The sequence below is a fragment of the Galeopterus variegatus genome, unplaced genomic scaffold (assembly GCF_000696425.1).
Source record: "Galeopterus variegatus unplaced genomic scaffold, G_variegatus-3.0.2 Scaffold4611, whole genome shotgun sequence".
Classification (NCBI taxonomy): domain Eukaryota; kingdom Metazoa; phylum Chordata; class Mammalia; order Dermoptera; family Cynocephalidae; genus Galeopterus; species Galeopterus variegatus.
In genome coordinates this window covers 171,198-183,633 of record NW_007730722.1, presented here as the reverse complement: position 1 = coordinate 183,633, position 12,436 = coordinate 171,198, and the positions used below count along the sequence as shown (strand labels likewise).

Sequence of the window (12,436 nt, the reverse complement as noted above, 5' to 3'; positions counted from 1 at the left end):
TACTCAGTTGGACACTAGTGTCAGGCAAGTCCAAAATTGACTACCGGGAAGATGGCAGGGCTTTTGCGCTGCTCCCTCTGATGAGTCACAGCTCCCGCATTGTGCTCCCGCGTTGCACTCCCACGTTGAGCTCCCCCTGAGCCTCCGCAGCCAGAGCCACCCTGGCCTCCTCTCACCACCCCTGGTGCTCCTGGCTCCTGTTCACGCCGCAGCCTGCTCAGTCTCTCTTCAGCTCGCGGTTCCACCGGCACTCGGGGCCGGGGAGACGACAGCCCCCTCCCCGGCAGATACCGCTGTTGCCAGACCCTGAGTCCTGGTGGCAGGGCTGCGCAGCCTGGCACGGCGCTGAGGGCAGCAGCTGCAGTGACCGGGCGCCAAGTGGCAGCCGCTCCAGGCAGCTTCTTCCTGGGGAGGATTTTGTAAATTTCACAAAAAGGCATGCACTCCAAACCTCAGTGCACGTATTATAAGAGTCCCCTTCAAGGTCTCAGCAATCCTTCAGAGCAATCCACCTGGGTAGTAACAGCTACCCCCGTTGCAAGCAACGTCACCAGAGATTCTGACTCACCATCAGGCATTCTGACTTCCTCTTCTTGCTGGTGGCCTCTGGGATCCTGCGGGCACGGGGCGCGGGCAGTTCACTCCCTTCCCGCCGCCATGTTCTCTCAAAGCCTTGTTAAAATTATTTCTAAGTGTTTTATTCTTTTTGATGCTGTTGTAAATGAAATTACTTTGTTAATTTCATTTTTTTTTTTTTGAGTATTCATTGCTAGTATACCCAATCAATTTGTGTATCTTTGCACAGATCATGTCATCTGTGAGTAGAGAGTTTCACTTTTCCTTTCCAATCTGGATACCTTTTATTCTTTTTACCACCTTATTTCCCTGGTTAGAACCTCCAGTACAATTATAAATATGAGGATACCTCAAAAAGTTCATGGAAAAATTTGTATCATCCTTTAATTCTATTTTCCCACAAAATTTTTGAAGTACCCCTATATAAGTGGTGAAAGCAAACACCTTTGTGTTGTTCCTTATTTTAAAAGGAAAGCATTCAAGCTTTGACTATTATAAATGATATTATCTTTATGTATTTTCATTAATGCCCAGTATTTAAAGAAATTTCCTTCAATTCCTAGTTTGTTGACCTCTCCTTCCTTTTTATGCTACTCTACTAACCATTCTACTCGCAATTCTTTGATATTCTCTTTGAAACATGATGAGAACAAAATTTTTCCACTATCCTTCAAAGCTTTCTACTTAGATATTCACAAAAAATAGATGATACTCTGATAAACCACAGCAAAGCATCACATCTTCACAGGTATAACAAATTTTTTAAAATTTGTTCTTTTCATTGTACATGTTATGAGGTACAGTTTGTTGTTTCAACAGGACTTAACTAATTTTGACAAGCTGAACAAGTGTCTGAGCAGACAGCATCACCAGTTCCTTCCTAGGACTCCCATCTTGGACAATGATTAAGAAATATTTTTGGATCTCTACTTCCAAATGGCTTCACAAGTTAGGGCAAACGATCACAGAAACCTAACAAAATAAATCCTCTAGAGGTATAAATACTCAATACTTTTAGAAATAATAAATAAGATATACCATGAATTTCCATTTCCAACACTATGTAGGGCTAAGATTCTAGGAAAATCCCAGGTGTAGGATGATAAACACTGCATGTTCTCACTCAGAAGTGGGAGCTGAATCCATAAATAAATGAGAGAGAGAGAGAGAGAGAGAGAGAGAGAGTTGTGATTTTTCCTTAAATAGGACTCCAAATTTTTTTATTTTTAGTAGGTATAATTTAATGTTTGCTTCTCTGCTTCTACAATAGATATTTTCACTTGAAATCACTTAGTGAATCACTGTGCTAGGAGTGCTGGAAGATGAAAGTGGGGGCCATAAGTGAGTCCTTAAAGAATACATGGAAAAAAAACATTTAAAAAATGTAGATATATACAAGGTAAAGAAACTCTAAAAGCTATCATATAAGAACCAAAATGTATGGTTCAATGGGCAAGAGTTTATAGAAAACTCTTTCTCAAGTATATCTATTTTTCAAGTAAACTATTTTTCAAAAGGCAGTATAAACAACGAACAAAAGCAGTCCGTCATCTGAGTTTAACATCTCAGTTCCTTACTTCCAGCTTTACATCCATGGGCAAGATATTTAATTTCCCTGAGCTCCACAGAGTTGTAGTAAGCATTAAATGAGATAATACACATAAAACTCTTAGCACAGTGACTGGAACATAGTAAGCACTCAAAATAGGACAGCTGCTTCTATCACTACCATAATCACCCCTACTATTATGAAGGATTCAAAAATTAGAAGGAAAAGGGGGCCAAATTTAAATATGAATTCAAATAAAACACTTTCTAACCATACATCCATAAAAATAAGACACCTCCACTCACTGAAAAAATGCAACCTGTTATGATGCTAGTTATAATATGGAATATGAAGTAATGTACATTTTATTTATAAAAGTCAGAACAAACATTTGTCACAGGTGGTCAGACTCAGCTTGCCCTCTCACATTAAACAAATGACTCGATAGTCCAAAAGTTGGAGCAGGATTGGAAGGTTTATTCAGATAACCAGCATCTGGGGAATAATCACGTTAAAATCATCCTGCCTTCTGATGCCTGTTCTGAGGTTTATAAAGGGGAGGATGTGGGAAAGTGAGGTAAGAGTTTTGTCCTGCAGGAAAAAAGGAGAGGGTCTGAGTCAGATATCAGGGTCCCATGATGGAGTGGGTGCTTTGGCATCCTGGAGGCTGCAGTTGGTGGATTAGTCAGCTTCAAGCCCTTGATGTTATTTCAGGATTGGAGTCCTTATCTCTTAGGGAGATCCCAAAGGCTAACCTCAATTAAACATCACTGGAACATAAAAATACCTGACTCACACCTCTAATTAGTTGGATGCAATTTTCCTTTAAGCAAGAAGATGAGTTAAAAATCAGCTAGGGTGCTTTGCCTCTCTTTCGTATTTCCTCCGTTTGCAACTGATTTAGGGAGGTAAGAAAAACAAGAAAACTTAGTTTCTATCCTTAATTATAAATGCACAACATCTAAAGTAAGCCAATTTAAGAAAGTATAATGGGAGGTAAACAGAAATAAACCTCTGAGAAGGATCCTTTTGGAGCATGATTTCAACTCAGCGCAGTTTTAGCCATATGGTCAGTTTCTTATTTTGTCTACTAACCTCAAGAACTGATGATTATCAGTTCCCAAGTTAATGGCTAACTGAAATCTTCTGCTTGGTCTTAGTTACCCCAAAGATGGCCATTCTCTGGCTAAGGTCCCTTTCATGTTCATTAAACAGGGAACATCCTTTACAGCCTACAAAATCCTCAGTCCAGTACATAAATCCATATATAAAATGAATATAATATGCCTAAGAAAAATCAGACAATACCATGGCACATAAAATATTAAAATTTTAACAATATTTTAAAATCAGTTTGACATTTAAAAGACTTAAGAGGAAATATGCCGGTTGGTTTATTCTATAAATTTAACTGGTTTAGCTATATTCTAGAAGCACACATTAGAAAAAACAAACAAACAAAAAACACCTGATGATATACTTCATCTGATATGAAACAATATATATTAGAAGACTGATTGTCAAAATGGGCCCAGGAAGCTCACTAGTAATATCAAGATTTTTTAACCTGAGATACATGGAACTTTAGGAGTTTTGTGAAACACTCAAAATTATCATAAAATGTCATGCATGTGTACATTTATGTGTGGTTAAAATCTACTTTCACTACATTCTAAAAAACTCACCGTTTAAAAAAGGTAAAAATAGTGAAGCATTGTTTTATAATCCAAGTAATCACTCCCAGTTTATCCATTTATTCAGATTTTCCACTAAGTTTTCTTACAATAGGTATTTTCAATTGGGATAATTTCAGTACGTGAAAAACCTTTAAAGAATCAAAAACAGAATGTACAGAAAAGAATCTACATTTTAGAAAATGGCTACTTACCTTTTAAGTGTTCTTGTGATATAATCTTTCATTAACATGCAATGTTTTCACTGCTGTTCTCAAGTCCATTATGTTCTTATTTTCCTGTATTCTTTCACTTGGTAGCTTTTTGAAAATGTTTTCAATGCATTTGGTAGTATTCTTCAAACCATCAGGCAGTTCCCAAAATGAAGCTGCTGCACATGTATCCAATGTAATGGTACTTTGGGGATTATGTTTTTCACTACCAACTTTTTTTCTCAGTGTTAAATTTCTAGAATGTAATCGCTTACTAATGTGTCTTTTCCTTAACAGGTTCTTACAGACATCTTTCCTCTTTATAGGTTTCTGTTTTTTTAGCTTTTGTTTCTCAGTACATATACAATTTATATTTTCTTTTTTGTAACAATTTTGATCTAACAAGGGGCAAACCGGCTCACTCTGTAATTTATATTGGATTTTAGTAGGTCCAGTACCAGTAACTGCATCAAGATGAGCTGAATCTCTAGAATACATTGCAAGACCAGATGCAACCAATATATCTGCCAAATTGTTTTTCTCATGAATGACATCTACTTTCAGTTTTGTTTCAACATTAAATTCCCTAAACTGAAAAACTAAGCCTGGTTTGCTTAGAAAATCTTGAAAAAATCTTTTGGCTTCTTCACTCCAATGTTTCCCTTTAGCGGGTAAGACACCATATAACATACAGGGATAACTTAGCCTTGGCAAATTCGAAAGTTCCTCAGGAACAACTTTAAGGTTTATTGTATCCGAATAACGTATATAAACAGAAAATCCATAGTCGATCAACAGCAGGAGTAAAGATTGATCAGAGACTTCTGAAATTTCTACTCTATTCCACTGATCCTCCAAGTCATATCTGAACAAACAACTAGAACCAGGAATTATAAGCTCTTGAGGCAATGTTTGTAAGGTTTCTGGTAGATCAGAAAGCAAAATAAAGAGATGTTTCATTGTGTCAAAGAAATCTTCTAACTGAACACAAAACTCTGATGGATTAGAAACAGCAGTTGCAATACCAGAGCACTGTCTACCATTTTGGAGTTGTGCCCAGGTAAATGATCTTATTACACACGATGACCCAGGAGTCTCAGAATCCACACTGAAAATAATTTCTGGAGGTCTAAGTTTGTTTTCTTCAACCTGAACTGTATGTAAATTTAAATATTCCAAAAGTAACAGGCCATCTACCAAAATTTCTACTTCCCAAACAGAATCTAAATATTTCAAGAAAAGGATGTTTATTTTCAAATGAGCAGGTGAGCACACAATGGATTCAAATGGCACATTCCTAGAATTTTCAAACCAAATCCATTTACAAGGCACAGCTTGTCTTGGAATATTTCTGATTTCATTACTAAGCACCTTTATATTACATAAAGGCACTATTTCATACCTACCACGATCTACTAAAAAAACAAGCACTTTCTCATCAACATACTTTTTTTCTACTTTTGAGCGATACCACTGTGAAGTTTTTTTAGATTTTGCCAAGCATTCTAAGCCTTTTTCAATATTTTTCGTTGGTAAAGAGGGGTTTTTTCCTTCTTTCGTAATTAATACTCTTAAATCTGATAATTTTTTTTTATTTTTAGATAACTGCACATAAAATCTACCACATTTTAAAACACGAAGTATTTTAGCTTTTTCAAGTTGTCCAGGTTTTAGCTCTTCAAAAGGAATTTTAACCAGTTGTTGGCACAATGGTTGAAGGATCATAGAACCTTCATATTCATTTGATCTTCCTTTCTTCATTTCATTATCATCACCATGGCTCGCCTTTTGAGAGCCAACCTGAGGTGTTTGCAATACTGTCTTCTGTAGTTTTGAATATGCTGTCCATTTCAGTACTTCATTAACGACACATTTTTCATCACAAATTATATTTACTTCCCACTTCTGCTCATGCTTTTTCAAAAATTCACAAGAAACTGTTTTGTTACTTACAATTGAAACAAAATGATCCACAGTTTTGCTGTCCCATATTTCATCAGGCTCATTCCATTTTACTCCACTAAGAAAAGAATGAATTCCTAGCTGAGGAATAGTTAAGAATTCCCTCTTAAGTTCATAAATTTTAGATGTGTCTACTATTTCAGAGTTGCCATAGTCAATAAATTCCACTTCAAAAGAACTTCTTGGCAAAATTTTCTTAATGACTGCTCTATAAATGGCTCTGTCACCAAGGTATTCTGCAGCTACAAGATCTCCCACCAGGAATTGAATTGATTTTTTCTCTTTCACTCTATTTGCTCTTCTTTCATTTAGAGCATATGCAAGTCTAATAATTACATTTTCATTCTCAGCAAGCTGAACATGGAAACTTGCTGGATTACTGATATTAGAAACATATCCCTTAACTTCTTCATTCAAGTAAATTTTGGGTTCAGGAAGATCTTTAACCTGTGGCCTAATAAGGTTCTTTGGGTTTTGTAAGGCTGCTTGACTTAAGTCTCTGATGGATACAACCTTTGCTAAATTTTGGCCCATATCACTTTCATCAAAAACATGTGCAGATCCCGGGACAATTTTTACAACTTTATTTTTAAGTCTATCATTCAAAGCCTTCTTCACTTTGTTTTTTGACACAGGTTCAATTTTATAACAAACTGATGGTTTCAAAAGGCTGGCATATGTACCTTTGGGATGCATTAATTGATCCATTTTGCTTTCAGAATAAGTTACTAGACTAGTTCTATTTATCATATTATGATCAGGGCTGTTCTCTATTTTGTCTTTCAAAGAAGGGGCAAGTCTCTTATTCTTATTTATGTTATGACTCTCTTCCATACAATGTTCTTGGTCACAATGTTTTTTCTCATAATCATGGAGCAACATTCTAATTTTGTGATTTATGTGTTGACACCCATCATACAATTCTATACCAAGCTGGCCATCTGACTCCCTGGACAATATTACTGCCTTTAATGGTTTTCCGCAAAAATTGTCTTCAAACCAGCTGCTGATTTCTGCTGGAATATCTACATCTCTAAGACCTGACAAAAAACACTTAATAGCTTGCACAGGTGTTAGCAGCAACTCTGGAAACTGATGTGAAATGGCTCTCAACATATTTTCCCCGACTAATTGCTTATTTCCAAAGTCCACAAAATAGACTAAAAAGTCAGATGATGAATCTGTTGGCACTGCTAAAGCTCTATATGAAAGACCATCCTCTACATACTTACATATGCACAATCTCATCTTATTAAAATCATATTTTGGAGAATTTTTGAGGTTAATAACTTCTGTGATTTTTGTTTCTATCATTTCTAGATCTTTATTATTTCTACTAAGCTGGCAATAAAACTTTTGGGGACTATATATGTGAGATATATATACTTCTTCTTCACTTCCAATTTTTATGTTAAAGGAAGAATAACAGTAACTGTGAAGACTAACTGAAGATGGAAGTGGCTCTGCTACTGTGCTATACTGAGCAGAGCCATGATTAATAAGAAATTCTTTTGCACTAGTAAATGAAGATTGTAAATCCACTAAATTATATGAATAGTTTGGATGTACAAGAACTAAGGCACAGATGATACAAGTCAATAACCCTCTAGATGAAGAAATAAAGTTCCCAAATTCTCTGGATGCTTCTCCTGTCCACATTAATAATTTACAACTAATGGGTTCCACTAAGTAGTTAAGACAACATCTGAAGGCTTGGCTTTCCAAAAAAAGAAAATGTGGGTTAATAGCCAAAAGATCTTTAATTAAAACTTTTTCTTGATAACCATAGTCAACAAATACTACATCAACTTCTTTTTTTGACACTTGAGTCAAAACAGCAGCTCTATACCATTTCCCATCTTTGGAATACTTAGCAACACAAGCAATCTGCCCAACCTGATAAGGATCAGAATGAAGGCTATAATAATTCTGAATTTCTTCCATTAATAATTTTAAATCCTCTAACTTACATTGAAGCTGACATGAAAAGTCACCTGGGCCATAGTAATAAGAACATTTAACTTCAACAACTGTTCCTGGTTTAAACATATATTCTTTATAAGGCCCTGATGACCCTGGCCCCATTGGCAAGGTGAAAGGATTTTTTAAATCAGAAAAATTAACAACAGGGGATTTTGACAAAGACAAGTTATTTTCTTCTGGCTTATTTGAATGGTACTTTTTAAGTTTAGGTCTTTCGAGGGCAGATACGACTTTTTTAATATTAACTTTGTTTTTAGATTTTAAATTTAACACTGAATATTCACGTATAGATTTTTGAAAACTTTCTGGTTCTACTTCCCAATATTCTGCATATCCAGCTTGTAACATAAGAGAGACAACATCAATATTTTCTGAGGTTTCAATACTCTGAATATTTACAGTGTACTTGTCATCTTTTTTTGCTATAACTTGAAGCAAAATTGTCTTCTTCAAAACAATATTTTTAAAATAATCAACTGCTGCCTTCACCCATACATCTTCAACAGGAAATAAATGTGCAAGTGAACAGTGCATGGCCAAGGCAGGCAACTCACAAAACTCTGGAAGCAAAATTTTTACATCAAAAAATGGTATGGAATCAGTATTTCCATAATCCAAAAAATAAACATTAATCATATAACCATTAACGTCAGTGATGACAGCTCTGTAAAAATGTCTGTCCTTGCTATATCTAGCACAACAAAATAATCCAGGTTCAGGATTTCTTAGAATCAGTTCATCATTTTTACACAAGTCATAAAATATGTTTATATTTTTCATTACATCTTGAAATTCATTCTGATGGTCATTAGCACGTATCCAGAAATTTGATGGGTTTAATACATATGCTACAAAAGCTATGTAGGCAGCCTCCACCTCCATTTCTACAGTTTTAATAGGAAAACCTACCTTGAAAATGTCTTTTCTATTTAGAGATTCTATTGGCCATTCAGTATTTCCAGTAAAACCCTCAACTGCAAGTCTGTTTACATTAGAAGCACTTGTCTCACTCAAGATACTGGAAATTTTTGAACCAGACACTGGACAAAGTACTTGTGGGCCTACAGCCTGCAGCAGACACTTAGAATTAACTGTAGACTCTTGAGTTTGTAATGTCACACAGTACACATGCTCATCCTTATTAAACCTATCAATGTATGCATATACTATTTGTCCTAACAAGGCTTGTCTAAATATACTCAATTGAATTTTTCTTGTATCTCTATCTGGACTGTGTAAATATGTCAGAGAACATGGAAATGAAAATAATGGTACTAAACTAAAATCCTGTTTAAGTTTCTTTACATGAATTGAAGATACAGCCTCACTACTGCCATAATCCATAAACCAAATTTTTACTTGATTATTGGGCAAGAGCTTCTGAAGAACCCCTCTATGCCACTGTCCATTTCTCCTTTTGGCAACACAAAGTAATCCAAAATTATCACACGTTGGACTAGTTTCTTGGCTGATAATATCGTAATGCAAATTCATACACATTGTCAAGTTTTCTAGCTCTGGAATCCATTTAATTAATTGACAGTAAAATTTACTTGGGCTCAATGCAGATGATACCTTTATACTTTCAATACTTCCTACTGACAAAGATGGCTGCAAACTATCCAAAACATGTTGGCTATCAAGTAAAGTATCATTATCACTTAATGACAATTCAGGTCTTTTATGTTGTAGTAAATCTGGCATTGGCTGGGAGAATTCTTTTGACATTTCCACTATAAGACGAAATGAATCTTCATCGATAAGTCTTCCTAACTGTAATTCAAGAGTCTGGGATATAATTTTTGATACTTCAAGAAGAATCATTTGCAGAGGCAAAATAGCTTGCACATAACCTTTCACTTGTATTCCTACTAATGACTTGAAATAATTCAAAGCCTTAGGAGACCACTTTTCCCCAATTGGTAGTATGTTGGCAAAATAACCAAACACTACACGTGGTGGAAGCTCAAATAAATTGTCACAGGCTGAAGCAACCTGTGTACCATCAACTCTCAGTTCTTCCCCACGATCTATAAGGAGCACTGTATAGAGTTCATTTTTCTTTTCCACAACTCTTCCTCTCTGCCATTCTCCAGATACTTTTTCTTCCACCAAGCAAAATTCACCAATGTCCACATTAGTTTCTATTTTGGGAATATGCTGTAATTCCCTCTGCAATATGTGGTAGTCAAACTCACATTCATCATTATTTCTGCCTTGGAATTTCACCAGGATATCCTTGGGAAGACATTCAACATGTGATATTGTCAGATCCACATCTAAAAATAATAGAGAAGTAGATTCCATTTCCTAAAAAGAAAATAATAAATACTACTTATTAGCTTCTGGATGGACAGCTATCAAAAATTAAATGCAATTAGCCTTATTTGACATGTAAATATAAACCTTAATAATAATTCTATGCCTGTACTTTTTGTGAAATTAACACATTGATAAAAATCATATTCACTGGGCCGACCCCGTGGCGCACTCAGGAGAGTGCAGCACTGGGAGCACGGTGGCACTCCCGCCGTGGGTTCGGATCCTATATAGGGATGGCCGGTGTGCTCACTGGCTGAGCGTGGTGCAGACAACACCAAGCCAAGGGTTGTGATCCCCTTACCGGTCACAAAAAAAAAGGACAAGAAGAAATCATATTCACTGAATGAAATGTTAGTGAGATAAAATCTAAGTGTTGACTGCACTTCTAAAAATTTCCATTGAAATAACCAAGAAAACATTTTTAAAACAGGGAGAGTATTTATCATCACTGGAAAACAGAAAGGTGCAACCCTTATTTTCCAGAAACTTTTAACAAATTTCTCCTAGATGATGCACAGATGTGGTATAATAGAATGATCCAAATAAGACCCACTGGGGACCTTCTCCTTCTGTGAGAAAACCACTTTCCCCCATGCAAACTCTTTCCAACAGAGGGGTAAGTGCCAGAAGCAAGGGCAGATTGTGAATCAATCAGAGTATACTGTCTGCACTCTCTGCTCTGTGTGTATTAGCAATAGTTGGACCCTATTAGCATCATTATACAACCCCAGGATTCTTCTTTAGTTGAGGGCAATAGGCTGAGTCCTAGACACCACTAAGTAAAACTAAGCATGGAAAGACACTGAAGCAGATTCATACATTTAGACCTTGAGACTACCATGGCTTACCACAATAGGGAAAGGGGAAGAAATCTTTAGCATAGAGGCAAAGTTCTCTACCACAGCTTATCTCCAGATTTGGGGAGATTCTAAAAATAGGCAAATACTCAGGAAGTATGAAATATTCCCCAAATTCAGGCAAGAACCAACAGCTACTGTGAGAGAACACAGCTCAACTCTTCTTTGACTCTGAGCTAACAGTTCACAAGTATCATTTCTATAAGGGTAAGAAAGACAGAAACACTGGACCTAAAAAAAAAAAAAAAAAAAAAAAAAAGAGGGGAATCACCTAAAAGAAACCAAGAAACTGGTTCCACCAGGGTTAAATTTATTAAAGAAATAGCAAAGAACTACTTTCTAAAAATCTGATTCCTGTTCTCAAAAAGGTCAAAAGAGCATACCACATTTTTATACTACTAAGTAATCATGAAGATGTAACAACTGAGATTATGAAGAACTACACACACATGAAAAATTTAAAACTACAATTGGAAAATTGAATCCAAAATAAAGATAAATAGAAAGAAAATTTCACAGAACACACCAAAACTCAGAAGAATAAAAATATGAAAGAATAACATGTAAAATAGGAATATAAAGTCTTATCAAAGTATAAATATTATCTCAGAAAGAGATAAAAGAACAGAGGCACTTTCTAGGATTTAAGACCCAAAAGTACACAAACTTATATAGGACTCCGGAAACCTAGAAAAAGAGATAAGATTTAGGAACATCTGGGTACTTATGGTTTTGATTGCCTCATAGGTAATTAATTTGGTGTAGTAATCACCATGGTCTGATCTATAAAGATTTGGGGCTATGCTTACTTGATCCTGGAGTCTCTAAGAATAAAATGAATAAGCAATACACTAAAGACTTTCATTACAAAAAAACAAAAAGCTTCACGGCCATTCAGCTAAAGGCTCCTATAACCATTCACCTGGGTAAACAGAAAAGGAACAATACATAAATCTTTTAGGAACCATGCCACCCATTTTTAGGTATAAAAAGTAGATGTACCAAGCAGGACTCCTTCATTAAATGGAGGTGGTATATACAGTATAAGCCAAAGAAAGCCCCAAAACACAAGGAAGTTGTATGAACAGGCTTCTCAAACTATCAGAAGCCTACTTCCCTGGTACCTCTATCTCTCCTTCAAACAGTACTAACGGCCTCATGGGGAGTTTCACATCAGAAGTAGAAAAATCAGAGCCTGATTTACACATGGCTCTCACCTAATGCCAATAACATCCAGAAACAGACTGCTGCGGCAATCTATTACAGCCCCTCCCAGGGGAGGCCCTGCCTGAGAAATAAAAG

At 36.0% G+C, this 12,436-nt stretch overlaps 1 protein-coding gene across 1 annotated transcript; it reads right to left on the bottom strand.

The window, feature by feature from the left end:
- Positions 1 to 217: 217 nt before the first annotated feature.
- Positions 218 to 10,262, bottom strand: LOC103603456 (tudor domain-containing protein 15-like). The gene is made up of 2 exons (XM_008587969.1): positions 4,469 to 10,262; positions 218 to 405 (listed from the first exon to the last, which is right to left on the bottom strand). The coding sequence occupies exons 1-2, from the start codon at positions 10,260 to 10,262 to the stop codon at positions 218 to 220; spliced, it is 5,982 nt and encodes a 1,993-aa protein (XP_008586191.1).
- Between the last annotated feature and the right edge of the window lie 2,174 nt (positions 10,263 to 12,436).

What these genes read in the sequence shown, in the direction of transcription:
- LOC103603456 (XM_008587969.1), bottom strand. Translation starts at nt 10,262, where the DNA reads ATGGAATCTACTTCTCTATTATTTTTAGATGTGGATCTGACAATATCA. An exon ending in TCATCTTGATGCAGTTACTG is followed by an intron (nt 406 to 4,468) that starts GTACTGGACCTA and finishes AATCCTCCCCAG; the next exon opens with GAAGAAGCTGCCTGGAGCGG.